At 48.4% G+C, this 24,302-nt stretch overlaps 1 protein-coding gene across 12 annotated transcripts in view; it reads left to right on the forward strand.

Annotated features, from left to right (window-relative positions):
• Positions 1 to 945: 945 nt before the first annotated feature.
• Positions 946 to 24,302, forward strand: part of LOC139242507 (zinc finger protein 239-like) — a 33,918-nt gene continuing 10,561 nt past the window's right edge. For 2 of the 12 annotated variants that reach the window (XR_011589238.1, XR_011589237.1), the window contains exons 1-2: positions 13,832 to 13,897; positions 15,076 to 15,162. Coding sequence is in view for 9 of the 12 variants with exons in the window: in XM_070870399.1 (XP_070726500.1) it covers positions 22,968 to 23,753 (786 nt within the window). In the remaining 3 variants the exon portion in view is untranslated. The other 10 variants (XM_070870399.1, XM_070870400.1, XM_070870401.1 and 7 more) reach the window with 10 other exon arrangements.

Here is a 24,302-nt window from a genome sequence, read left to right on the forward strand (position 1 = left end):
CTCTTTAAAAAGCACGCTATCTGCAACTTAAATATTTTCAAAGACCCAGACTCCACTGTTCTTTGGGGTAGAGAATTTCAAAGATTCACGACCCTCTGAGAGAAGAAATTCCTCTTCATTTCCATTTTAATTGGGCGCCCACTTATGCTCAGACTTTGCCACCGAGTTCTCGATTCCCCCACAAGAAGAAACAGAGATCAGTGGGGAAGCTAAAGACCTGATAAAGGAAGTATTTAAACAATTATTTTGATGCAAGAAATACTGCAAGGTATGTTAGTAACAAGTAATTGTAATGAACTAACCCATCAAAATTAGCAAAGGCAATTACAAAGGTCAGAACATTTCAATGTTGATCACATGCAGTATGTGTGAAGATCTATTAACCGCATTCAACAATCGTTAAATACAGAAAATAACAGATTTACAATCTTACGCAAGATAGTTCTTTCAAGGGTTGGTTAAAAGGAACGTTAAATGAGTGTAAAGTGAGACACGCTGGTTCAGTCTGAGACATCCACAAGCCGGATGCTCAAATGAAACAAGTTTGGGATTTGATGTGGGAAAAGATGAATTACGTGAGAAGTGAAATAATCTAGAGTAAGAAAAGGCCCAGAATGGAAGGGACGGGAACATTAATGAGTCTATTTTTATGGAGAAATGAAATATTGGACACAGGGTGTTTGAAACAATCCTGAGACAGAACATTACTGTCCAGCTCAGGGACAGGGTTATACAGAGCAGCAGGAACAATGACTGAGGGCCAGAATGACCATGTTCAATGCCCAATGGGGGCCCAGTAAATCCTGTCCCAGTCACTGAGGTGGTCTTGGGTATTTACCCAGCATTCCCCGCGACGGAGAATGTGCCGGGACCAGACTACAGAGGCCCAGTGCGCAGGTGCGAGACCGAGCTGTGTTTGGAGCATGCGCGGTGCGTGTAATGGCGGAAAGGACATTGTGAACATCTGTTCCGCAAAACAGTCCAATCTCCGCGGGGCGGAGGTGAGTAAAGGACCAGCGGGGAGCCGGGGAGGCTTCATAAACAACCGGTGCCCGCCGGAAGCCCGGAATAACAACCGGAATATCGGCGGCTGCAGCCTCGAGGCTTTCTCCCGGTCACAGGCCCCGGGTAACGGCGGCCATCTTTGTACAGGAAGGCAGGGTCAGTCCTCCGCCATCTTGGTTCAATGAGCAGCAAAGCGCATGCGCGGCCATCTTGGTAAAGTAAGAGCTGAGTTCCTTTGCTCAGATTCTGATAAAAGGAAATTGGGAAAAGAGAAAGTATCGGGCCAGCACAGGTTCACACTATCGGGCCAGCACAGGTTCACACTATCGGGCCAGCACAGGTTCACACTATCGGGCCAGCACAGGTTCACACTATCGGGCCAGCACAGGTTCACACTATCGGGCCAGCACAGGTTCACACTATCGGGCCAGCACAGTCTCACACTATCGGGCCAGCACAGGTTCACACTATCGGGCCAGCACAGTCTCACACTATCGGGCAGCACAGTCTCACACTATCGGGAAGCACAGTCTCAAACTATCGGGCCAGCACAGTCTCACACTATCAGGCCAGCACAGTCTCACACTATCGGGCAGCACAGTCTCACACTATCGGGCAGCACAGTCTCACACTATCAGGCCAGCACAGTCTCACACTATCGGGCCAGCACAGTCTCACACTATCGGGCAGCACAGTCTCACACTATCGGGCCAGCACAGTCTCCCACTATCGGGCCAGCACAGTCTCACACTATCGGGCCAGCACAGTCTCACACTATCGGGCCATCACAGTCTCACACTATCGGGCAGCACAGTCTCACACTATCAGGCCAGCACAGTCTCACACTATCGGGCCAGCACAGTCTCACACTATCGGGCCAGCACAGTCTCACACTATCGGGCAGCACATTCTCAAACTATCGGGTAGCACAGGCTCACACTATCGGGCCAGCACAGTCTCACACTATCGGGCCAGCACAGTCTCACACTATCGGGCAGCACAGTCTCACACTATCGGGCCAGCACAGGTTCACACTATCGGGCCAGCACAGTCTCACACTATCGGGCAGCACAGTCTCAAACTATCGGGTAGCACAGGCTCACACTATCGGGCCAGCACAGTCTCACACTATCGGGCCAGCACAGTCTCACTCTATCGGCCAGCACAGTCTCACACTATCGGGCCAGCACAGGCTCACACTATTGAGCCAGCACAGGCTCACACTATCGGGCCAGCACAGTCTCAAACTATCGGGCAGCACAGGTTCACACTATCGGGCCAGCACAGTCTCACTCTATCAGGCCAGCACAGGCTCAGACTATCGGGCAGCACAGGCTCACAATATCGGGCCAGTACAGTCTCAAACTATCGGGCAGCACAGGTTCACACTATCGGGCCAGCACAGTCTCACTCTATCAGGCCAGCACAGGCTCAGACTATCGGGCCAGCACAGTCTCACACTATCGGGCCAGCACAGTCTCAAACTATCGGGCAGCACAGGTTCACACTATCGGGCCAGCACAGTCTCAAACTATCGGGCAGCACAGGTTCACACTATCGGGCCAGCACAGTCTCACACTATCGGGCCAGCACAGGTTCACACTATCGGGCCAGCACAGTCTCACACTATCGGGCCAGCACAGGCTCACACTATCGGGCAGCACAGTCTCACACTATCGGGCCAGCACAGGCTCACACTATCGGGCCAGCACAGTTTCACACTATCGGGCCAGCACAGTCTCACACTATCGGGCCAGCACAGTCTCACACTATCAAGCCAGCACAGGCTCACACTATCGGGCCAGCACAGGTTCACACTATCGGGCCAGCACAGTCTCACACTATCGGGCCAGCACAGGTTCACACTATCGGACCAGCACAGGCTCACACTATCGGGCAGCACAGTCTCACACTATCGGGCCAGCACAGGTTCACACTATCGGGCCAGCACAGTCTCACACTATCGGGCAACACAGGTTCACACTATCGGGCAGCACAGGCTCACACTATCAGGCCAGCACAGTCTCACACTATCGGGCCAGCACAGTCTCACACTATCGGGCCAGCACAGTCTCACACTATCGGGCAGCACAGTCTCACACTATCGGGCCAGCACAGTCTCAAACTATCGGGCAGCACAGGTTCACACTATCGGGCCAGCACAGTCTCAAACTATCGGGCAGCACAGTCTCACACTATCAGGCCAGCACAGGCTCACACTATCGGGCAGCACAGGTTCACACTATCGGGCCAGCACAGGCTCACACTATCAGGCCAGCACAGTCTCACACTATCGGGCAGCACAGTCTCACACAATCGGGCCAGCACAGGCTCACACTATCAGGCCAGCACAGGCTCACACTATCAGGCCAGCACAGGCTCACACTATCGGGCAGCACAGGCTCACACTATCGGGCAGCACAGGCTCACAGTATCGGGCCAGCACAGGCACACCTGATCGGCCCAGCACAGTTTTGCACTGTTGGGCCAGCCCAGGCTCAGCCTATCAGGCAACACAGGCTCACACTATTGGGCCAGCACAACCTCACCATATCGGGCAGCACAGTCTCACCCTTTCGGGCCACACAGGCTCATCCTATTGGGCCAGCCCAGGCTCAGCCTATCAGGCAACACAGTCTCACCCTATTGGGCCAGCACAAAAGACCCAGTGGCCAGCAGAGAAAATCAGCATCTCATTGATTTTATTCTCACTTTGCACACAGCTGCTGCAGGTCTGACCCCAACCATGTAAGGTGGAAATGGTCAACATCTTCGGCCTTTGAATGTGGAAGCAGGAATGTTTGTGTGTTCTCTCTGTGGGAAAATATTTCCAACATCTGGGAAAGCACCACGACACACAAACATCCGCGTGAGATTGTTCCAGTGCACTAGAAAGAGCTTCAACCAGTTACACAGCCTGATAAAACTTCGCTCCATTCACAGCGGAGAGAAGCTACACGTGTTGTGTGTGTGGACGAATCTTCAACTGATCGTCCAACCTGGAGAGACACAAGGACACCCACACCATGGAGAAACCGTGGGAATGTGGAGACTGTGGGGAGGGATTCAGCTCCCCGTCTGTTCCAGAAATTCATTGTCACAGTCACACCAGGAAGAGGCCGTTCACCTGCTCAGTGTGTGGGTAGGGTTTCACTCCATCATCTGTTGAAACTCCAGCGAGTTCACACTGGGGAAGTGTGGGAAGAGATTCATTCAGTTATCTGAATTGCGAGTTCACAAGTGACTGAAGGGGTTGGGTTCAACTGTTATTACTGCTGTTAATCACATTCTGACTAAATCAAGTTTGTCCTGTCAGTTGGGTTTTGTTTCTGCTGATGTTAATCATTCTGAAAACTGGGCTGGAGTTTAATATTTTGATATTTCAAATTACACAATATGTCAACATTTGATATCTCTATGACAAGAGGAGACTATTGATGTCCTGTTACCGACTGCTCCATTTTGGGCCTTTTCTCCTTTCTAACTCTCGATTGTTTCCGTTCTCATGACTTTGGTTACTCTCAAACACAAGTCCCAGTTCCCCACACCTTCCAGAGTGCCTCTCTTTGCCTTGATGTCCAGGTTAGGGATAGCTAACACGCCCGGGATCACTAACACAAAATCCAGTCTGTTATTCACTTTCAGTGACAGGACTTAGCATGTGCCTACAGCAGTTATTGAGATAAGCGACTGCATCTCTTTCCACACTCAGCTGGTAAACGGCCTCTCCCTGATGTGTTTTCACCTGACGTACATCTGCATCCATTCCCACTGTTCCCACATTCACAGTGCTGAGTCAGCTGTGCACACGAGTCTCACAGGCTAGAAAATTGGTTGAAGGTGCATCGATACACAAAACATATGTCCTGTTTCTTCTCGCTGTGATTGGTGTTTTCCCAAAGGCTGATGATAGGGTGATCCTGATGAAACTGATGATTCCCTCAAATCATGACGTGATGGTTGGTTTGCGTTTCCAAGCTGCAGAACCTCCCCTTCTAATACCCTGCAAATGGAGGTTACAAAAGTTGTTACTTTAATTACAGGATAGACATTTCCACTGTGATAGACATCAGAGCCGAGTTCAATCCTGCCCTCAAGTGACATCCACACACTTCCCAGTTGATGTCACTGGATCGGTATCAATAGCAAGGGCACTGAATAATTCTTACTTATATTTCGCCCAGTGGTAGTGAGGACAATTAGCAGCCCTGAACTGCTGCCTTGACTGAGAACAACTAACAGCCCAGATCAAGGACCGAACTTGGGCCGGTCCCAGTCAGTATTGCAGAGCGTTCTAAAATTTGTGGAGTTGGGGGAGGGTTAGAAAGAATATTTTCAAAGAAAATTAAATTCTCCTTTAAACAAAACCTTCGTCACAATGCACAATTCTGAAATCCTTTCAAATTAGAAAAGCAAATCAAATGGATCATCAAAAACAACTGAGACATTATAGAAAGGCTCAAGTCACTGAAAATAAACAGCTCTACAATCACTGCACAATACAGAAGGGAGCGACTGTTAATGGGAGCTCGGCATGTGAAGTCCTCCGACACTCCGAGATAAACTGGACTGTTCTTTTAAGTGTAACTAGGCAGAGAAAAGGGAGTCCCTGTCCCTTTAAATATCTGCTCCATTCCTCCAGGCAGCGGGAGGAGCAATAGCGTGCGGTATCTTTATATCCTGACACAGCAAGACCTAATAAAACATATTGCATCAGCTTAAGTACAACAACTGAAAAGTGTGCACACAAAGTCTTTGCTACATATATATGTGTAAGTGTGTGTGTGTGTGTAAACTAAACACATAATTTTTATTGTTTGCTCGTGAATTCCACAGAGATAAGCTATTATCTTCGCCAGTTATTTTTCAGCATTTATTTCCTATTATTTATAATGTAATTGCAGAGTGTTTAATCCCTTTACCATTTATTGATGACCCATTGCCTTGTGTGCCCTTGTTTAGAAAGTGATGTCACACTGACCATTCCGTTACCGAGTGACCATCTGTGCGCAGTATTCAGTGGGAAAGCGGATTAAATCTCACCGAGGGTAATGAGCAGCCTCCCATCAGTCTCTGCACTTTATTGTCCAGTGATCACCTCACCAACACACAGAAGCTCCTAGATTTACCTCCAGTGTGGATGACTTGTTTCAGTGATGTTGAAAATGAAATTGTATGGCTGAAAGAGGAGTTGGGGGAGGGGTTTGGAGAAAAGGGTGAAAGAGGAGTTGGGGTGAGGGTTTGAAAGAAATGGGGTGAGAGAGGAGTTGGGGTGATGGGTTTGGAGAGTAGGGGCGAAAGAGTAGTTGGTGAGGAGGAGGTGGAGAGTAGAGGTGAATGAGGTGTATCAGTGAGGAGTATTTACTGCCGATTAATTGCCTTTGTTGAACTATGATCGGGTTTATTTTTCCTTTAAAATGTTTTGTATTGTGTGTTCCACCGAAGTTAGACATGGGGCTGCAGTTCCTTGCAGGCACTGGGCTGTTTCTGGTTAATTGGGAATAGATTTTAGTGGGATCATTCTGTGCTGAATGCGTTGCTGGGCTGCGGGGTTGTCCATCGTCCCAATGACGAGGTGCGGTTGACAACAAATCCAGGATTCCCTTACATAGTGACACCAAATCCAGGGACCACTTACATTGTGACACCAAATCTGACATGTCCTTACTATACCGTATAAATGCACACGAGGCCCATACTTGTGACCAGTTACCTTTATTACCAAGACCTCAAGTGATGAAGGTGGGTGGTGCTTCCCCTTTTATACTTGAAAGTTCAGGTTAGGAGTGTCTCCCACAAGTTCACCCCCTTGTCTTCAATGTTTTCACGGTGTACAACTTCGGTCAGCTTATACATGGATTACATTGATAGTTGAATACATGACATCACCTCCCCGTAAAGTCTTATTGAGATCACAGGTTAAGTCTCTGTGGTTTACAGTCCCTTGTAGAGCGCCTGAGTTGGGGCTCCGGTTGTTGGGCGCTGGCCTGAGCGTCTGCTGTTTGCGGTGCCTCAGGACTGTCTGGACTGCCCACAGTGACTGGGCTCTCCTCCACTTGGTTCCGGTGTTCAGTCACCTGTGGTGGAGTAAACTCTACGTCTTGTTCTTTGTCTGCTTTTTCTATCGGGTTGCTGAACCTCTTTTTAGTTTGATCCACATGTTTGCGGCAGATTTGTCCATTGTTAAGTTTAACTTCCAAAACCCTAATTCCCCTCTTTGGCAATCACAGTGGCTGGATGCCATTTGGGCCCTGCAGTGTAATTAAGGACAAAAACAGTGTATTGACATCAATAATGGCGCCCTCGCATTCCTCTCATGATAGTCACATTGTGACTGGCGCCTGCTCTCAATAATTTATTTTCATAGCAGGGTGTATAAGGCATAACCTGGTTTTGACCGTTCTTTTCATTAGCAGCTCTGCGGGTGGAATCCCTGTGAGCGAGTGTGGTCGGGATCTATTGGCCTACAGGAGGCGTGATAAGCGGGTTTGTAGGGAACCCCCTTGGATTCTGAGCATCCCCTGTTTGATTATCTGCACTGCTCGTTATGCCTGGCCATTTGAGGCCGGCTTGAACAGTGCCGTTCTGACATGGTTGATTCCATTGCCTGCCATGAAGTCTTGGAAATCAATGCTTGTGAAGCACGGGCCATTGCAGCTGACCATGACATCCGGTAGACCATGGGCAGCGAACATTGCCCGTAGACTTTCGACCGTGGCAGAGGATGTGCTTGAATTTAAAATGGCACACTCAATCCATTTTCAGTAGGCATCTACTACAACCAAAAACAGTTTTCCCATGAAAGGACCCGCGTAGTCCACATGGATGCGTCACCATGGCTTGGTGGGCCAGGACCAAGGGCTAAGGACGGCTTCCCTGGGTGCGTTGACCAGCTGAGCACACGTGTTGCACTGTGAACACAAAGTTCCAGGTCTGCATCTATCCATGTCCACCAAATGTGTGACCTGGCAATTGCCTTCATCATGACAATGCCCAGGTGCTCATTGTGAAGTTCTCTGATAAACACCTCTCTGCCCCTCTGGGACATGACTACTCGATTTCTCCATAGTAGGCAATCGGCCTGAATGGAGAGTTCAACCTTGCGCCTATGAAACGGTTTAATTTTGTCAGGGCATGCCCTGTACATGGCTGCCCGCTCCCCATTCAGGACACATTTCTTAACTAAAGACAGTAGCGGGTCTTTATTTGTCAAGACTTTAATCTGATGGGCTGTCACAGGTGAACCTTCGCTTTCGAAAGCTTCAACAGCCATGACCATCTCAGCATCGTGCTCAGTTGCCCCCTCAGTGGTGGCTAGTGGGAGCCTGCTGAGTGCATCGGCACAGTGTTCCGTGCCCGATCTGTGCTGAATTGTGTAGTCATAGGCAGCTAACGTAAGTGCCCACCTCTGTATGCGGGCCGACGCATTCGCATTTATGGCCTTGTTGTCGGCCAAAAGGGACGTTAGGGATTCGTGATCTGTCTCCAGCTCAAATTTGCTGCCAAACTAGGGCCTTACAAGAGCAATTCTTGTACCTCAGCCTGAGCCAGAAGCAGTGTGGGAGGTTTCTGCTCTTCACAACGGAGGTGCTCACAGATCTCTGCCACCTCTTGTAACCAAACCTGCAGCCTCACTCTATGACAAGGACAGCGCTGCTACTTGCTGTGAAGGTGACCGTGATTCTGAATTTCCTCACTCTGGGATCCTTCCAGGCAGTCTTCTCTCTTTCCAGAGAGATGCAGGTAGAGCATGGGTCATATAATGTTAACAGTTTGTTGGAGCATAACAAGTTGCGTGCTCTATCAAAAGCCCTTTCCTGGTTGTTCCCCCAGACCCAATCGCGACCTTTACGTGGGAGCACGTGTAGCGGCTCTAACAGCATGCTCAATTTCGGAAGAAAATTACCAAAAAATTTTAGAATGAATGCAGCTCCGTCGTGTTACGGGGTCTGGGTGCTCTCCGGATCGCTTCCGTTTTGGACAAAGTAGGTCTGATCCCATCTGCTGCTACCATCCTCCCCAGGAATTCTACCTCTGGAGCTAAGAAGATGCACTTTGCCTTTTTCAGTCGCAGCCCTACCCGGTCTAGTCTGCGTAGCATCTCATCCACGTTGTGGAGATGTTCTTCAGCATCGCGACCCGTCATGAGGATGTTGTCCTGAAAAACCACCGTCCTTGGAATCGACTTGAGGAGGCTTTCCATATTTTGCTGAACGATCACGGCGGCTGAACGAATCCCAAACAGATATCTGTTATACTCAAACAAGCCCTTGTGTGTCGTGATGGTGGTCAGCCTTTTTGAATCACTCGCCAGCTCCTGGGTCATGGGAGCTGAGGTCAGGTCCAATTTTGAAAAAAGTTTGCCAGCGGATAGTGTCGCAAAGAGGTCCTCCACTCTCGGTAGCGGGTACTGGTCTTGGAGTGAGACCCGGTTGATGGTGGCCTTGTAAGCGCCTCATACCCTGTCCGACCCATCCGCTTTGTGCACCGGCACGATCGGGCTCGCCCAGTCACTGAATTCAACTGGCAAGATGATGCCTTCCATCTGCAGGCGGTCGAATTCGCATTCTATTTTTTCCCGCATCACGTACGGCACCGCTCTGGCCTTGTGGTGTACTGGCCTGGCGTCTGGGTTTATGTGAATCACTACCTTGGCCCCCATGAAAGTGCCGATGCCGGGTTGAAATAATGAGTCAAATTTGTCTAGGACCTGTGAGCATGATACTCGCTCCACAAAAGAAATGCATTGACATCGCCCCATTTTCAGTTCATGACAGCAAGCAAACTCCTCCCCAGGAGTGTGGGACCGTCCCCCGGGACAATCCAGAGTGGCAACCTGTTCTCCGAATAAAGCACCGGAATAATCTCCTTTGTATATGTCCGCAGCTGTGCATCAATCGGCAATAATTTTGGCCTCCTGGCCTTGGACACCCACAACCTTTCAAACTGGTTGATACTCATCAAGGACTGGCTGGCCTCCGTGTCTAGCTCCATTAATACTGGGATGCCATTGAGGAGCAATTTCATCATTATTGGTGGCGTCCTGGCATATGAACTGTATATGTGCTCCACATGAACTCGCTGAACTTCAGCTTCCTGTGATTTTCCACAGTATTAATTTGGCCTCGTAGGGCTTACATCGGGCTTGTCCTCCTCGTACTTCAACCTGGCTGCAGGCTTCCTGCATCTACGCGCCAAATGACCGCTGACGTTGCAGTTTCTGCAGATATATTGCTGATAGCTGCAGGCTCCGTCTGGATGTTTGGCTTCACACCTCCAGCTTGAGCTGGAGGACCCGTTGTTGGAAACAAAAGGTCCATTACCAGTCGATCGTCTCTGACTGTCTCTGTAACTGTCCTTAAATGCACCATTAACACGTATTGATTGCCCCATTACTGGCCGCATTGTCCATTACAATGGCATGATTCACCGTTCAGCTATCCATTGTCTCTGTTGAATTCCCCTGTTGGGTTCGACTGCATGGTGGGACATGTCCGATTGCCCTTGTCTGCCTCGAGAACTGTGTGCCGCGTTAACAATGTTGACTCCCTGGTCATTTGCCGCATTTGAGCCAAGATTTTTGTCATACATCATTCTGGTCTCTTCCTCCCCTGAGTTAAAGTCTGGGCTGTCAGAGCCGCTTCCAAGGTCAAGTCTTTGGTCTCAATCAGTTTCCTGAAAACCCCAGCATGCCCGATGCCCTCAATAAAAAAGTCTCGCATCACTTCTGCTCTGCCAGCATCTGTGAACTTACATAGGCTCGCCAGTCGCTGGAGATCTGCCACGAAGTCAGGAACGCTTTGCCCTTCTCACGGCCAGTTCATGTAAAACTGGTGTCTCGCTTTGTGCATGCTGCTCGCAGGTTTAATGTGTTCCCCGATCAATTTACTGAACTCTTCGAATGTCTTGTCCCCGGCTTCTCTGGTGCTAAAAGGGCCTTCATCAGGAACTACATTCTGGATCCACAAACCGTCGCGATGAGCCCTGCGTTTGTCGGCCGAATCCTGTCCCAAACTTTCCTTAGTGACAAAACTTTGCTGTAGTCTCTCAATAAAGTCGTCCCAATCACCACCAACACAGTACCTCTCTTCTGTGTTACTAGTGTCCATGCTCGTGTGGTTTAAATCCCAGTTTCTCGTCGCCAATGATATGTCCTTACTATACAGTATAAATGGACACGAGGCCCATACTTGAGAGAAGGTCACTCTGTGACCAGTTGCCTTTATTACCAAGATCTCAAGCGATGAAGGTGGGTGGAGCTTCCCCTTTTATACCTGAAAGTCCAGGTTAAGAGTGTCTGCCACAAGTTCACCCCCTTGTGGTCAATGTTCTCAAGGTGTACAACTTAGGTCAGCTTATACATGGGTTACAATGATAGTTGAATACATGACAAAATCCAGGGACCACCAACATTAAGATACCAAATCCAGGAACCACTTTCATGGTAACTCCAAATCCAGGGACCACTTGCACTGGGGCATCAAATCCAGGGGCCACTTGCACTGGGGCATCAAATCCAGGGACAACTTACACTGAGGCACCAAATCCAGGTACCCCTTACACTGAGGCATCAAATCCAGGGACCACTTACACTGAGGCATCAAATCCATGGACTCCTTACACTGAGGCATCAAATCCAGGGACCACTTACACTGAGGCACCATATCCAGGGACCCCTTATACTGAGGCTTCAAATCCAGGGACCCCTTACACTGAGACATGAAATCCAGGGACCCCTTACACTGAGACATTAAATCCGGGGTCCCCTTACACTGAGGCACCAAATCCAGGGACCCCTTACACTGAGGCACCAAATCCAGGGACCCCTTACACTGAGGCATCAAATCCAGGGACCCCTTACACTGAGGCACCAAATCCAGGGACCCCTTACACTGAGGCACCAAATCCAGGGACCCCTTACACTGAGGAATCAAATCCAGGGACCCCTTACACTGAGACATCAAATCCAAGAACCCCTTACACTGAGGCACAAAATCCATGGACCCCTTACACTGAGGCACCAAATCCAGGGACCCCTTACACTGAGGCACCAAATCCAGGCTCCCCTAAACACTGAGGCACCAAATCCAGGGACCAGTTACAATGAATCATCAAATCCAGGGACCACTTACAATGAGACTACAAAATTACAGAATTACACAGAAATGAGCCACTCGGACTAACCAGTCTGTGCCGGTGATCATGGTCTGCTTGATAATGAGATAGCCTCAGTATGGAGAATGGTCATGCCGGTGAAAGCAGCTCCAGTTAGGGGGAATGATGGATAATGAATGAAGAGACGATGGAGGAATCAGACGATGACTGGTGGGGCCTGGTGACAGATTATTGCCAGAAGTCCTTTTCAGGCAGGTTGATGATTGGATGTAACCAGTGCAACAACTGTATCCATCTGTTATTGTTCCAAAATACCCAAATCTAATGTCACTAATTTATTTTTCCATGAGAAATGTTGAGATTACGATGTATTGTTGACAGAAAGAAATGAGGCTTGTGCAGGAAAGCTGGTTCCTTGTGAGGCTGTTTTGTGACTCGGCTCTGTGAGGTTAAAAACATGAAATGGAAAAGGGCATGTCCATTAACACTTATATTGCCAATAGTGCTTTCTAAGTTAATAATTATATCCTAAGCCGAATATCCTATTGACTATCCCAATCACTAATTCCAATCCTAAACAAATAACCACAAACCACAACCACTAAACCTACATCTAAACCCAGCCCCTAACCAACGCTAACAACATAAGAAATAGGGGCAGCAGCAGCCATCTGGCCTCTTCAGCCCACCCTGCCATTCAATAAGATCTTGGCTGATCTGATCTTGGCCTCAATTCCGCTTCCCTGCCCTCTCCCCATAAACCTTGACTCCACTCTCTTTCAAAAATCACTCTATCTGCAACTTAAATATTTTCAATGACCCAGACTCCACTGTTCTTTGGGGTAGAGAATTTCAGAGATTCACAACCCTCTGAGAGAAGAAATTCCTCTTCATTTCCATTTTAATTGGGGCCCCCCCTTATGCTCAGACTTTGCCACCTAGTTCTCGATTCTCCCACAAGAAGAAACAGAGATCAGTGAGGAAGCTAAAGACCTGATACAGGAAGTATTTAAACAATTATTTTGATGCAAGAAATACTGCAAGGTATGTTAGTAACAAGTAATTGTAATCAACTAACCCAGCAAAATTAGCAAAGGCAATTACAAAGGTCAGAACATTTCAAAGTTGATCACATGCAGTATGTGTGGAAATCTATTAACCGCATTCAACAATCGTTAAATACAGAAAATAACAGATTTACAGTCTTACGCAAGATAGTTCTTTCAAGGGTTGGTTGAAAGGAACGTTAAATGAGTGTAAAGTGAGACACGCCGGTTCAGTCTGAGACATCCACAAGCCAGATACTCAAATGAAACAAGTTTGGGATTTGATGTGGGTAAAGATGAATTACGTGAGAAGTGAAATAATCTAGAGTAAGAAAAGGCCCAGAATGGAAGGGACGGGAACATTAATGAGTCTATTTTTATGGAGAAATGAAATATTGGACACAGGGTGTTTGAAACAATCCTGAGACAGAACATTACTGTCCAGCTCAGGGACAGGGTTATACAGAGCAGCAGGAACAATGACTGAGGGCCAGAATGAACATGTTCAGTGCCCAATGGGGGCCCAGGAAATCCTGTCCCAGTCACTGAGGTGGTCTTGGGTATTTACCCAGCATTCCCCGCGATGGAGGACGTGCCGATCCCAGACTACAGGGGCCCAGTGCGCAGGTGCGAGACCGAGCTGTGTTTGGATCATGCGCGGTGCGTGTAATGGCGGAAAGGACATGGTGAGCATCTGTTCCGCAAAACAGTCCAATCTCCGCGGGGCGGAGGTGAGTAAAGGACCAGCGGGGAGCCGGGGAGGCTTCATAAACAACCGGTGCCCGCCGGAAGCCCGGAATAACAACCGGAATATCGGCGGCTGCAGCCTCGAGGCTTTCTCCCTGTCACAGGCCCCGGGTAACGGCGGCCATCTTTGTACAGGAGGGCAGGGTCAGTCCTCCGCCACCTTGGTTCAGTGAGCAGCAAAGCGCATGCGCGGCCATCTTGGTAAAGTAACAGTTGAGTTCCTTTGCTCAGATTCTGATAAAAGGAAATTGGATTTTACAGATTGAATTAATACAGAGAGCTGCGCATGCGCGGTTCAGCCCCACCCCCTGTGTCATTCCCAGTGAGCAGAATAGCACATGCACCCTCCCCTGCCCCAGCCCTGCCTGGGATCACCATTCACTCAGTGAGTGGAAGAAGATGGTTTAAAACAGCCGGGAATGGAGACACCACGACCCCGGGGTAAGGCTCAGATATCAGCATTGAGTCCGGGGGGAGTTCAGGGGGAGTCGGGGGCTGTGTGTAAGGGGCAGAGTGGACCAAGAACCAGTGTCAGTGTGTAGTGTGAGTGGGCGAAGGGAGAGGCCATTCTCGGGCTGTGTGTGGACAGTGTGTGTCCAGGGTAAGGGAGACAGAATGGGCAGAATCCGCTATTTACAATCTGCTGCTTTCTCTCTCCAAACCAGTAGTGAACGTTATTGTTTTAGTTCCCTCGGGGGCTGTGTGTAAGAGGCAGAGTGGAGCAGGAACTAGTTCCGGGACATGGTGTGAGTGGGGGAAGGGAGAGGCCATTCTCGGGCTGTGTGTGGACAGTGTAAGGTAACAGAGAAAGTAAACCACTCGCTCTTTCAAATCATTGCTGCTTTCTTTCCCCAAATCAGTAGTGAATGTTCCTGATTCAGTTCCAATCTCACCGTGTCTGTAGTTCTTGGACAGTGAGCAGTGGAAACACAGTCTGACAGTGAGGATGTGGGGAATTTCACAAAATGCATCTATTGCAGGTACCAGGAGAGGAGAGTGGGAGAAGATATTTTAAAGACGCGTTATATTTCGGTGAACTGAGTTCCCCAGAACCGTGTTGCTGATGATCGAGAGCTACATTGTCACTCCCTCAGATACATCATATTGTCCCCCGAATCCATATCTTAGAACTAATAATGTTCTCGTATTATTATTCTCACAGCAAAATTCTTCAACCAGCCAGAACAAATTAGATCTTTCCTCCACCCAGAATACAAGGAACAGTGCAGGCAGCTCCTTCTCACACACAGTAAGTAGATTATCACTCACAGAGCGCAGAGACACAGAACTGGCCTCAATCCTATTGTCACAGACAGCAGAAGCTGTCAGTCCCACAGTGATCCAAAGTGACAGAGTTACATTGTGAATCTTACAGCCACATGGAGCAGTAGAATCAGATGCTGTTTCACCATTGAAACAGATCACACTGACAGGTACATTAAACACCCACACTCACTTGCCAGAAACTGGCAGGTAGAGAATAAAACACAATTATCTATCAGAAAAAATGTCAAACAGAAAGTATAAACCACACTCGCATATCAGAAGCTGATGGGTACAGAGCAAAAGCCATATTCATGTTTCAGAATCTGACGGATTCAGTATTTAAACCCCCCGAACATACCAGAAGATGACAGGTGCAGAATAAAACCCACATTCCCGTATCACAGACTGACAGATACAGTATACAACACACACCCACATATATGAAAGTGACAGTAACAGAATAAAATCCCCACTTACATACCAGAGAGTGACAGGTAATGTGTAAATCCCATGGGCACATATCGGAAAACTGAAAGGCAGTAAGTAAAATTGTTACTTTCATCGCAGGAACTGATCGGGGCAGAGTAAAACCCACAGACACACATCTGAACAATGACACGGAGAACGCAAAATCTTCACTCACATATCAGAGAAATACAGGTAAAAATTAAAATTGATTCTCACGTTCACATACCAGAGACTGGAAAATACAGATTAAACTCAGACTACCGCAGCAGAAACTGAGAGGCACAGATTAAACCTCAACACACACCAAAACCTGACAATTACAGAAAAATACACACACTTGCATATCAGAGACTGAGTGATACAGTATAAAACCCACACTCACATATGAGAGACTGAGAGATACAGTATAAAACCGACACTCACATATCAGAGACTGAGTGATACAGTATAAAACCCATACTCACATATCAGAGACTGAGTGATACAGTATAAAACCCACACTCACATATCAGAGACTGAGTGATACAGTATAAAACCCACACTCACATATCAGAGACTGAGAGATACAGTATAAAACCCATACTCACATATCAGAGACTGAGAGATACAGTATAAAACCCATACTCACATATCAGAGGCTGACATCTTAAAATCCATATTCCCTTAACATAAATTGACATACAGTGACATGCCCAGACTCACGAACCAGTAATTGACAGGTACAGGGTAAAGATCTCTCTTTCATTCCAGAAACTAACAGGTACAAAGGAAAGTCCACTCACAATTAAACAGAAACTGGCAGCTGTAGAGTAAGGCCCACAATCACAGATCAAAACTTGACAGGTACAGAATAAAACCCAGGCTCCCATAACAGAAATGGAGAGATACAGATAAAGGCCCACACTCACATACCAGAGACAGATAGATACAGAGTAAAACTCAGACTCATTTACCAGATACCGACAGATTCAGCAGAAAACTCACCTCCATAACACAAATTGAGAGTTGGAAAGTAAAACCAATACTCTCTCAGGAATTGGTGGTACACAGTAAAACAATACTAACATACTGGAGAATGACGGATATGGAGTGGAGCTAACATTCACATAACAGAAATGGACAGATACAGCGCAGAACACACTCACACACCAAGAATGGAAAGAAACATCGAAAATAGGTGCAGGAGTAGGCCATTCGGCCCTTCGAGCCTGCACCACCATTCAATCTGATCATGCAACTTCAGTACCTCACTCCCGCTTTCTCTCTATACCCCCTGATCCCCTTAGCCGTAAGGGCCACATCTAACTCCCTCTTGAATATATCCAATGAACTGGACTCCACAACTTTCTGTGGTAGAGAATTGCACAGGTTTACCACTCTCTGGGTGAAAAAGTTTCTCCTCATTTCAGTCCGATATGGCTTATCCCTTATCCTTAGACTGTGACCCTGATTCTGGACTTCCCCAACATCAGGAACATTCTTCCTGCCTCTAACCTGTCCAGTCCCGTCATTATTTTATATTTTTCTATGAGATCCCCTCTCATTCTTCTAAATTCCAGTGAGTGTAAGCCTAGCTGATCCAGTCTTTCTTCATATGTCAGTCCTACCATCCCGGGAATTAGTCTAGTGAACCTTCGCTGCACTCCCTCAATAGCAAGCAAGTCCTTGCTCAGATTAATAGACCAAGACTGCACACAATACTCAAGGTGTGGCCTCACCAAGGCCCTGTACAACTGCAGTAACACCTCCCTGCTCCTGTACTCAAACCCCCTCGCTATGAAGGCCAGCATGCCAGTTGCTTTCTTTACTGCCTGCTGGACCTGCATGCCTACCTTCAGTGACTTGATGTACCATGACACCCAGGTCTATTTGCACCTCCCATTTTACTAATCTCTCACCATTCAGATAATCTGCCTTCCTGTTTTTGCCACCAAAGTGGATAACCTCACAATAATCCACATTATACTGCATCTGCCATGCAATTGCCCATTCACCGAACCTGTCCAAGTCACTCTGCAGCCTCTTAGCATCCTACTCACAGCTCACACTGCCACCCAGCTTAGTGTCATCTGCAAACTTGGAGATATTACCTTCAATTCCATCGTCTAAATCATTAATATATATTGTAAATAGTTGGGATCAATGCACTGAACCTTGCAGCAACCCACTAGTCACTGCCTGCCATTCTGAAAAAGACCCGTTTATTCCTACTCTTTGCTTCCTGTCTGCTAACCAGTTCTCTATCCACGTCAATACATTACCCCCAATACCATGTGCTTTAATTTTGCACACTAATCTCTTGTGTGGGACCTTGTCAAAAGTCTTTTGAAATTCCAAATACACCACATCCACTGGTTCTCCCTTATCCACTCTACTAGTTACATCCTCAAAACTCTCTCGAAGATTTGTCAAGCATGAATTCCCTTTCATAAATCCATGCTGACTTGGACCGATCCTGTCACTGCTTTCCAAATGCTCTGCTATTACATCTTTAATAATTGATTCCAGCATTTTCCCCACCACCAATGTCAGGCAAACCGGTCTATAATTCCCTGTTTTCTCTCCCCCTCCTTTTTTTAAAAAGAGGGGTTACATTAGCTACCCTCCAATCCATAGGTACTGATCCATAGTCCATGAAATTCAGGAAAATGACCACCAATGCATCTTCTATTTCTAGGGCCATTTCTTTAACTACTCTGGGATGCAGACTATCAGGCCCTGGGGATTTATCGGCCTTCAGTTCCATCAGTTTCCCAACAACCATTTCCTGACTAATAAGGATTTCCCTCAGTTCCTCCTTCCTGTTAGACCCTCGGTCCCCTAGTAATTTTGGGAGGTTATTCGTGTCTTCCTTCGTGAAGACAGAACCAAAATATTTTTTCAATTGGTCTGTCATTTCCTTGTTACCTATTATGAATTCACCTGATTCTGACTGCAAGGGACCATGTTTGTCTTCATCAATCTTTTTCTCTTCACATATCTATAGAAGCTTTTGCAGTCAGTTTTTATGTTCCCTGCAAGCTTATTCTCATACTCTATTTTCCCCCTCCTTAGTCCTCCTCTGCTGAATTCTAAATTTCTCCCAGTCCTCAGGTTTGCTGCTTTTTCTGGCCAATTTATATGCCTCTTCCTTGGATTTAACACTGTCCCTAATTTCTCTTGTTAGCCACGGTTGAGCCACCTTTTCGGTTTTATTTTTATGCCAGACAGGGATGTACAATAGTTGTAATTCATCCATGTGATCTTTAAATGTCTGCCATTGCCTATCCACCGTCAACCCTTTAAGTATCATTCGCCAGTTTATCCCAGCCAAATCACGTCTCATACCATTGAAGTTTCCTTTAAGTTCAGGACCCTAGTCTCTGAGTTAACTGTGTCACTCTCCAGCTTAATGAAGAATTCTACCATATTATGGTCACTCTTCCCCAAGGGGCCACGCATGACCAGATTGCTAATTAATCCTCTCTCGTTACACAAGACCCAGTCTAGGATGGCCTGCTCTCCAGTTGGTTCCTCAACATATTGGTCTAATCATCCCTGAGGCACTCCAGAAAAACCTCCTCCACAGTATTGCTAAGTTTGGTTAGCCCAATCAATATCGAGGTCAAGGTTACCCATGATAACTGCTGTACCCTTATTGCACGCATCCCTAATTTCCTGTTTGATGCCATCCCCAACCTCCCTACTACTGTTTAGTGGTCTGTACATAACCCCAACTAACGTTTTCTGCACTTTGGTGTTTCGCAGCTCTACCCATATAGATTCCACATTATCCCAGCCAATGTCCTTCCTTGCTGTTGCATTAACCTCCTCTTTAACCATTAACACTACCCCACCTCCTTTTCCTTTCTGGCTATCCTTCCTGAATATTGAATACCCCTGGATGTTATGTTCCCAGCCTTGGTTACCCTGGAGCCATGTCTCAGTAATCCCAATTACATCATATCCGTTAACAGCTATCTGTGCAGTTAATTCGTCCACCTTATTACAATGCTCCTCGCTTTGAGACTCAGAGCCTTCAGGCTTGTTTTTTTTAAACACTCTTATTGTTGTAATGTGGCCCTTTTTGTTACAGAATGAAACCCACAGACAATTACCAGAAATTGACAGATACTGGATAAAACCCATGCTCTCATATCAGAAACTAACATACAGAGTAAAACCCTCATCCACATACCAGAGATGGACAGATACAGAATCAAATCCACACTCCCATACCAGACACCCACTATATAAGAAAATAAGAACTAAGAAATAGGAGCAGGAGTAGGCATACGGCCCCTCGAGCCTGCTCCACCATTTAATACGATCATGGCTGATCCGATTATGGACTCAGGACCACTTCCCTGCCCGCTCCCCATAACCCCTTATTCCCTTATCAGTTAAGACAATGTCTATCTCTGTCTTAAATATATTCAATGTCCCAGCTTCCACAGGTCTCTGAGGCAGCGAATTCCACAGGTTTATAACCCTCTGAGAGAATAAATTCCTCCTCATCTCAGTTTTAAATGGGGGCCCCTTATTCTAAGATTATGCCCCCTAGTTGTAGTCTCCCCGATCAGTGAAAACATCCTCTCTGCTACCACCTTGTCAATCCCCCTCATTATCTTATACGTTTTGATAAATCACCTCTCATTCGTTCTTCTGAATTCACTGAGTAGAGGCCCAACCTCCTCAATCTTTTCTCACAAGTCAACACCCTCATCTCCAGAATCAACCTAGTGAACCTTCTCTCAACTTCCTCCAAAGCAAGTATATCCTTTTATAAATATGGAAACCAAAACTTCACGCAGTATTCAAGGTGTGGTCTCACCAATAACTTGTATAACTGTAGCAAGACTTCCCTGTTTTTATACTCCAACCCCTTTGCAATAAAGGCCAAGATTCAGTTGGCCTTCCTGATCACCTGCTGTACCTGCATACTAACCTTTTGTGTTTCATGCACAAGTACCCCAGGTCCCGCTGTACTGCAGCACTTTGCAATCTTTCTCCATTTAAATAATAACTTGCTCTTTGATTTTTTTTCTGCCATAGTGCATGACCTCACACTTTCCAACATTATACTCCATCTGCCAAATTTTTGCCCACTCACTTAGCCTGTCTATGTCCTTTTGGAGATTATTTGTGTCCTCCTCACACATTGCTTTTCCTCCCATCTTTACATCGTCAGCAAACTTGGCTCCGTTACAGTCGGTCCCTTCTTCCAAGTCGTTAATATAGATTGTAAATAGTTGGGGTCCCAGCACTGATCCCTGCGGCACCCCACTAGTTACTGATTGCCAACCCAAGAATGAACCATTTACCCAACCTCTCTGTTTTCTGTTAGTTTGCCAAACCTCGATCCATGCTAATATATTACCCCCAGCCCGTGAACTTTTATCTTGTGCAGTAATCTTTTATATGGAACCTTGTCAAATGCCTTCTTGGAGTCCAAATACACCACACCCACTTTATCCACCCTGTTCATTACATGCTCAAAGAGTTCCAGCAAATTTGTCAAACTTAACTTCCCCTTCATAAATCCATGCTGACTCTGCCTGACCGAATTATGCTTTTCCAAATGTCGTGCTAATGTTTCTTTAAGAATGAACTCTTCAACATTTTCCCAACCACAGATGTTAGGCCAACTGGTCTATAGTTTCCTGCTTTTTGTCTGCCTCCTTTTAACCAAGTGCTGCTCTCAGTCCCCGGGCAACACCGAGTGTGGCTCTCAGTCCCCGGGCAACACAGAGTGTGGCTCTCAGTCCCCGGGCAACACCGAGTGTGGCTCTCACTCCCCGGGCAACACCGAGTGTGGCTCTCAGTCCCCGGGCAACACAGAGTGTGGCTCTCAGTCCCCGGGCAACACCGAGTGTGGCTCTCAGTCCCCGGGCAACACCGAGTGTGGCTCTCAGTCCCCGGGCAACACGGAGTGTGGCTCTCAGTCCCCGGGCAACACCGAGTGTGGCTCTCAGTCCCCGGGCAACACCGAGTGTGGCTCTCAGTCCCCGGGCAACAACGAGTGTGGCTCTCAGTCCCCGGGCAACACCGAGTGCGGTTCTCAGTCCCCGGGCAACACCGAGTGTGGCTCTTGGTCCCCGGGCAACACCGAGTGCGGCTCTCAGTCCCCGGGCAACACCGAGTGCGGCTCTCAGTCCCCGGGCAACAACGAGTGCGGCTCTCAGTCCCCGGGCAACACCGAGTGCGGCTCTCAGTCCCCGAGCAACACCGAGTGGGGCTCTCAGTCCCCGGGCAACACCGAGTGCGGCTCTCAGTCCCCGGGCAACACCGAGTGCGGCTCTCAGTCCCCGGGCAACACCGAGTGCGGCTCTCAGTCCCCGGGCAACACTGAGTGTGGCTCTCAGTCCCCGGGCAACACCGAGTGTGGCTCTCAGTCCCCAGGCAAGACCGAGTGTGGCTCTCAGTCCCCGGGCAAGACCGAGTGTGGCTCTCGGTCCCCGGGCAACACCGAGTGTGGCTCTCGGTCCCCGGGCAACACCGAGTGCGGCTCTCAGTCCCCGGGCAACACCGAGTGTGGCTCTCAGTCCCCGGGCAACACCGCGTTCGGCTCTCAGTCCCCGGGCAACACCGAGTGCGGCTCTCGGTCCCCGGGCAACACCGAGTGCGGCTCAAGTGTGGCTCTCGGTCCCTGGGCAACACCGAGTGTGGCTCTCAGTCCCCAGGCAACACCGAGTGCGGCTCTCAGTCCCCGGGCAACACCGAGTGTGGCTCTCAGTCCCCGGGCAACACCGAGTGCGGCTCTCGGTCCCCGGGCAACACCGAGTGCGGCTCTCGGTCCCCGGGCAACACCGAGTGCGGCTCTCGGTCCCCGGGCAACACCGAGTGCGGCTCTCAGTCCCCGGACATGACCGAGTGCGGCTCTCGGTCCCCGGGCAACACCGAGTGCGGCTCTCAGTCCCCGGGCAACACCGAGTGCGGCTCTCGGGCCCCGGGCAACACCGAGTGCGGCTCTCAGTCCCCGGGCAACACCGATTGTGGCTCTCAGTCCCCGGGCAACACCAAGTGTGGCTCTCAGTCCCCGGGTTCCCTTCCCTGAAGGACAGTACTGACCCAGATGTGTTTTTATGACAATCCGGCAGCTTTCATGGTCACTTTTTTCCAGTGCCGGCCCCACAAATGACCAGATTCATTAAGCTCCATTTCACAACCTGCCTTTGTGTTTTTGTGGGTTCTCTCTCACACTCACTTTTCCTGTTTGAAATTCACTTTACAGGGTGTTAAAAGGGGAGGATTTGGAGACTGGAAGCTCAAACCAAACATCACCTCAAGATCTGACAGTCACTCGCTACATCGGGACTGGAATATCATCAGCTTTTGACCATGGCAGCAGAAGGCACCGTTCACAGTGGGGAGAAACGGTACACGTGCTCTGTGTGTGGACAAGGCTTCAGTCAATCATCCAACCTGGAGAGACACAAGTGCAGTCACACTGGGGAGAAACTGTGTAAATATGGGGATTGTGGGAAACGTTTCAACTACCCGTCCCAGCTGGAAACACATCGGCGAGTTCACACTGGGGAGAGACCGTTCACCTGCTCCGACTGTGGGAAGGGATTCACTTGGTCATCCGACCTGCTGATACACCAGCGAGTTCGCACTGGGGAGAGGCCGTTCACCTGCTCCGACTGTGGGAAGGGATTCACTACATCATCCAACCTGCTGAAACACCAGCGAGTTCACACTGGGGAGAGGCCGTTCACCTGCTCCGAGTGTGGGAAGGGATTCACTCAGTCATCCAACCTGCTGATACACCAGCGAGTTCACACTGGGGAGAGGCCGTTCACCTGCTCCGACTGTGGGAATGGATTCACTCGGTCATCCAACCTGCTGAAACACCAGCGAGTTCGCACTGGGGAGAGGCCGTTCACCTGCTCCGACTGTGGGAAGGGATTCACTACATCTTCCCAACTGCTGAAACACCAGCGAGTTCACATTGGGGAGAGGCCGTTCACCTGCTCCGACTGTGGGAAGGGATTCACTCAGTCATCCAACCTGCTGATACACCAGCGAGTTCACACTGTGGAGAGGCCGTTCACCTGCTCCGACTGTGGGAAGGGATTTACTACATCATCCAACCTGCTGACACACCAGCGAGTTCACAAGTGAACGCAGGGGTTGGATTCTGCTGTTAATCGCATTCTGGACTGCATTGACTTCATTTTGATAGTTGGGGTTTATTACTCCTGTAAAGCTGATGTTAATAAATCCTGTAACTGGAAAGGGGTTTAATATTTGGGATACAGACATATAAATTAGTGTTGCTTTAAACACATTGCTGTGGTTTTTTGTCTTTCCCACCTGAGGGATTAGCATCACCTGGCTGGAGTTGAGAAAGGACAATCTATGGGGAGGATCTTACAGGGGGGAACAGAACTTCAGCCTGGACACAGTCCTTCAGGGACACACTGAGATCACCTCATTCTTCTGAACTCCAATGTGTATAGGCCCAACCTACTCAACCTATCGTCATAAGTCAATCCCATCAACTCCGGAATCTGCAGCAGACATGAGCAAGGACCTGAGGCTTATTAAAAGACACATATTTCATTTCAGACAAGGTTACCCTGGGAGAAATGTTCAATTAGAACATGAGAACATAATAAATAGGAGCTGGAGTAGGCCATTTGGCCCCTCGGGCCTGCTCCGCCATTCAAT

This window comes from Pristiophorus japonicus, unplaced genomic scaffold (genome assembly GCF_044704955.1).
Source record: "Pristiophorus japonicus isolate sPriJap1 unplaced genomic scaffold, sPriJap1.hap1 HAP1_SCAFFOLD_136, whole genome shotgun sequence".
Lineage (NCBI taxonomy): Eukaryota > Metazoa > Chordata > Chondrichthyes > Pristiophoridae > Pristiophorus > Pristiophorus japonicus.